Source organism: Mytilus trossulus, chromosome 5 (assembly GCF_036588685.1).
Source record: "Mytilus trossulus isolate FHL-02 chromosome 5, PNRI_Mtr1.1.1.hap1, whole genome shotgun sequence".
In the NCBI taxonomy this organism is placed as follows: domain Eukaryota; kingdom Metazoa; phylum Mollusca; class Bivalvia; order Mytilida; family Mytilidae; genus Mytilus; species Mytilus trossulus.
In genome coordinates, this window is record NC_086377.1 from 24,966,939 (window position 1) to 24,970,534 (window position 3,596).

General features: G+C 31.2%; 1 protein-coding gene across 1 annotated transcript; it reads right to left on the reverse strand.

The window, feature by feature from the left end:
* Positions 1–565: 565 nt before the first annotated feature.
* LOC134719534 (uncharacterized) lies at positions 566–3,328 on the reverse strand. The gene is made up of 3 exons (XM_063582527.1): positions 3,126–3,328; positions 1,544–1,670; positions 566–846 (listed from the first exon to the last, which is right to left on the reverse strand). Exons 1-3 carry the CDS (start codon positions 3,140–3,142, stop codon positions 619–621), a joined length of 372 nt encoding a protein of 123 aa, XP_063438597.1. The 5' UTR covers positions 3,143–3,328; the 3' UTR covers positions 566–618.
* Between the last annotated feature and the right edge of the window lie 268 nt (positions 3,329–3,596).

A 3,596-nucleotide genomic window follows, 5' to 3' on the forward strand; every position in this document is an offset into this window, starting at 1 on the left:
CAAAAACAATATATAGTTATAGCTTAAACTTTCTCAGAAACTATTTATGATTATTGCATTAAACTTCCACACAAGACGTCGGGCGTATCATGCACTCATGGCGCAGCTGTTTATTTACGTCAGTGATAAGAGATGGACAGTGAACTAGCAGCCATACGAACTTTAGGCTTACTTTTGGTTAAACATTTGTATTTTATTCGAAAAATTATAAAATAACCTTCACTTATTTAGTTTTCTGTGTTGTGTCTTCTGTACTACCAATTGTTTGTTTGTCTTTTTATTTTTAGCCATGATATTGTCAGTTTATTTTTAATTTATGAGTCTGACTATCCCTCTGGTATATTTCGTCCCTCTTCTAAATCCTATAGGTTAACGTCAGGTGCTTATCTTAATTGACTATTCCTCTAAAAGATAACTACACAATATATTAACAAACTCCATAGTCATGATAATAACAAGTGTTATATAAACAAAAACATAAACAATGCAATCTTTTTTTCTCTCGATTAATTACAAAAAACATAGAAAGAATCATTTCAAATGTAAAAAACGTGTCTGTTACACATATGCCTGTTATCTGTCATCACCAAACTTTAATTCGGGGAAAAATTTACAAGACTACTCTAGATCGAGATCTTCAATGTCTAAAGGTTGTTGTAGTGTTGTTGCAATTGGTGGTTTGTTCGACACATCGCACTTCAAATCACCAAAGACATCTGAGGGGTTAATTTTACTGTCCTCTAATGTAGGTTTGATTGCTTTTCGATATACAATTATTCCAATTATCAACGATGCAAATAAACAACCAGCAACAATACCGACAATAACACCGATAGCAATCTGCTCCTGTAATGCGAAAGAAACTATGATGTGAATTTGAAAAATGAAAATTTGAGTGCTGGTTTAAAATCATATCGCGAAATCGAATTTAAATGTAATTTATCCGTTTATTACTGAATGATGAATATATTTGGATGTCGAAAATTATACCTGCATTCAAAGTGTACTTTCACCAATACAATCAATGTAGTGCTAAGCATATCCTACTCGTAATTTCAAAGTTCAGGAAAATAGCCACCGTGAAATTTATCCATATGAGCGTACATAACTCATAATCAGCAATCTGCTGATATAACATATACGTTGTTTTATGTATTAAATACAGCAGTTCTAGAGAAAGGTTAAAAAAGACAATTATTTTCTGTCCAGATTTGATAACATTATAAAGTAACGGCGGCGACCAGAACTAGCATTTAAAAATGAAATTATCATCAAGCTTATGAACAAATATTTACTTATACTACTGTTCAGAAGTACATGATACAAGTTTTAACGTATCATCTAAGATATGGAATTTTCTTTTCATTGTTTCCTGTTCCTGGCCAAACAATCTATTATACGGACCAACATAGTAAATGCAATATATCCCCTACGTTTGCAATCAGAATTAAAATAGATCAAGCCAGATAGTTTTATATAGGTACATCTTTATATTCAATGATTTATGCAATTCCAGTAAATATAACAGGACACATAAACTTACTGCTGTTGACAACACTGGTTCCGATTTCTCTACATATTTAACGTCGCCGAGATAAAAATGACATCTGGCAAAGTTACTTCTGATATCAATCACTGTCAGATATGCTGATGGAGTGCAGCAATCTCCACTGTAAAAATACTTATAGATTATTGTTGTTTACGTAAAGAAAGTAGAGTATATATGTAGGAATACAATCAAAGTATGCAGTAGGCTTAATGTACAGGAGAAATATCGTGCGACCCATATTTCAATATGCCAATTTATAGTCTAGAATATGAATTAATTGCGTCAATAAACTAGTTTTTACTTTGTTAACTTTTTTTATTAGTATTTTGTAAAACAGGATTCATCAGTGTTGGTAAAAGAATATCATTTTGTATTTGATTTAGCATTAATGAATATATAAGCCAAGCTTTCTGTTCTGATCATTTCAATATAAACGGACAATGTTAATAAAGGAACATATATTTTTATCTGACTATTTTGATAACTTGGGTTAAACGCCACTATAATCCGTCTGAAAGAGTCGTCGTACCTGAGTTTGAACACAGTCGACTAAAAAATAGATTAAGCTAAATTAAAACGTTGTACAACGCTTCCTTAGATGCAATAGTAAAAAAATATAATTTTAAATGTGTATGTGCAAAAGAGCAAGGCGGCGGTACAAATTGTTTCTTACATTTTTTTTATTTGATTTTCACATTTTTAATAACTGTTGTATATTTTGATATGAGCGTCACTGATGAGTCTTATGTAGACGAAACGTGCGTCTGGCGTACTAAATTATAATCCTGGTACCTTTGATAACTATTGTATAATCAGTATGTAAGATAACAGCAACATATAAAACAAATGAATATAAACTTTGTTAAGCTGAATGGTCATTGTTAAGAGTACATTGTTTTCCCTCCTTTTTAAATAATGCTACATGTATATGTAAAATAAAAGGATACTTTTTTGTATATTTGTAAATTATGTTTTATTGGAGTGAGGAAAATAGTGACTTTGACTATAGTCGAAAAACTTTCATCTTAGTTGATTAAAATGTATTGACCTTATCAGGAGGGTACTTTATTATTTTAAAATACATATTTGATATAATTACCCCTTATGTAAGAATCCTGTATTTTGATTGGTTGATAGCCAGTGTATTTTTCACCAATTTACTGTTATCAAATGAATATTGGTTTTTTTTAACGCCGCCGGGGTATTTCCCAAAATGATATGCCTTTTTTTACCCACTCTGTCGTGATATTTGCCAAAAAATACTTCATCCGACTGGATGCTTGTAACGTCGCGATCATCACTGCGTTTGAAAGCATTAACATGCGGTGTAATTAAACTTATATAGCATGTTCTTGAGAGGTATTTGGGAAAAATTCCAGTCTTAAGAATGAATTTTCCTCGCCTTACGGCTCGCGAAATTTAACATCCTCTCGACTGGTATTTTTTGCAAATACCCCCTCCTTAATATGATGTATCTATTTATAATTGATAATCTTACAAGAATCGTCATTGGTTTGAACATAAAAATATTCAAATATTTTTCGAAGATAATTTATTTTCTTAATTCATTTACTACCTGACATCTATATTCATCGGGGATGAATATTCACTACTTGTATCAAAAATCAATCCCTTTGATCCAGCAATTGATGATAGCTCAGTAGTAAATGTTATTGTAGCCTTTCCATTCCATGTAACTTCTGAACATGAGGTGTTACCCAAGTCATCACATATTTCGACCAATGTTTGAACAGAACAGGATGGTGAAATGTCTTGACTTATCTAGGAAGAAAAGGACTTTTTAAACAGACTTTAGTTTAATGTATGTCATATTTGAACTCAAAAGGAGTAGGGCCGATTTTGGCCTCAAATTTCAGGTTCGTCTGACGAAAGATTTTGACCATTTTTTTAACACTTAAATGTTTATTTTATTAGAATCAATTAGTTTATGTTAAAGATTTTAACTGATTTAGTCATAAAAAAACACTGATTTACGCTGAAATATGAAAAATCTACCAAATATGCTACAAAATTTCTCTTTTTGGAT

Coding starts and splice junctions, on each gene's coding strand:
- LOC134719534 (XM_063582527.1), bottom strand. Junction 847..1,543: donor AACCAGTGTTGTCAACAGCA/GTAAGTTTATGT, acceptor TTCGCATTACAG/GAGCAGATTGCTATCGGTGT.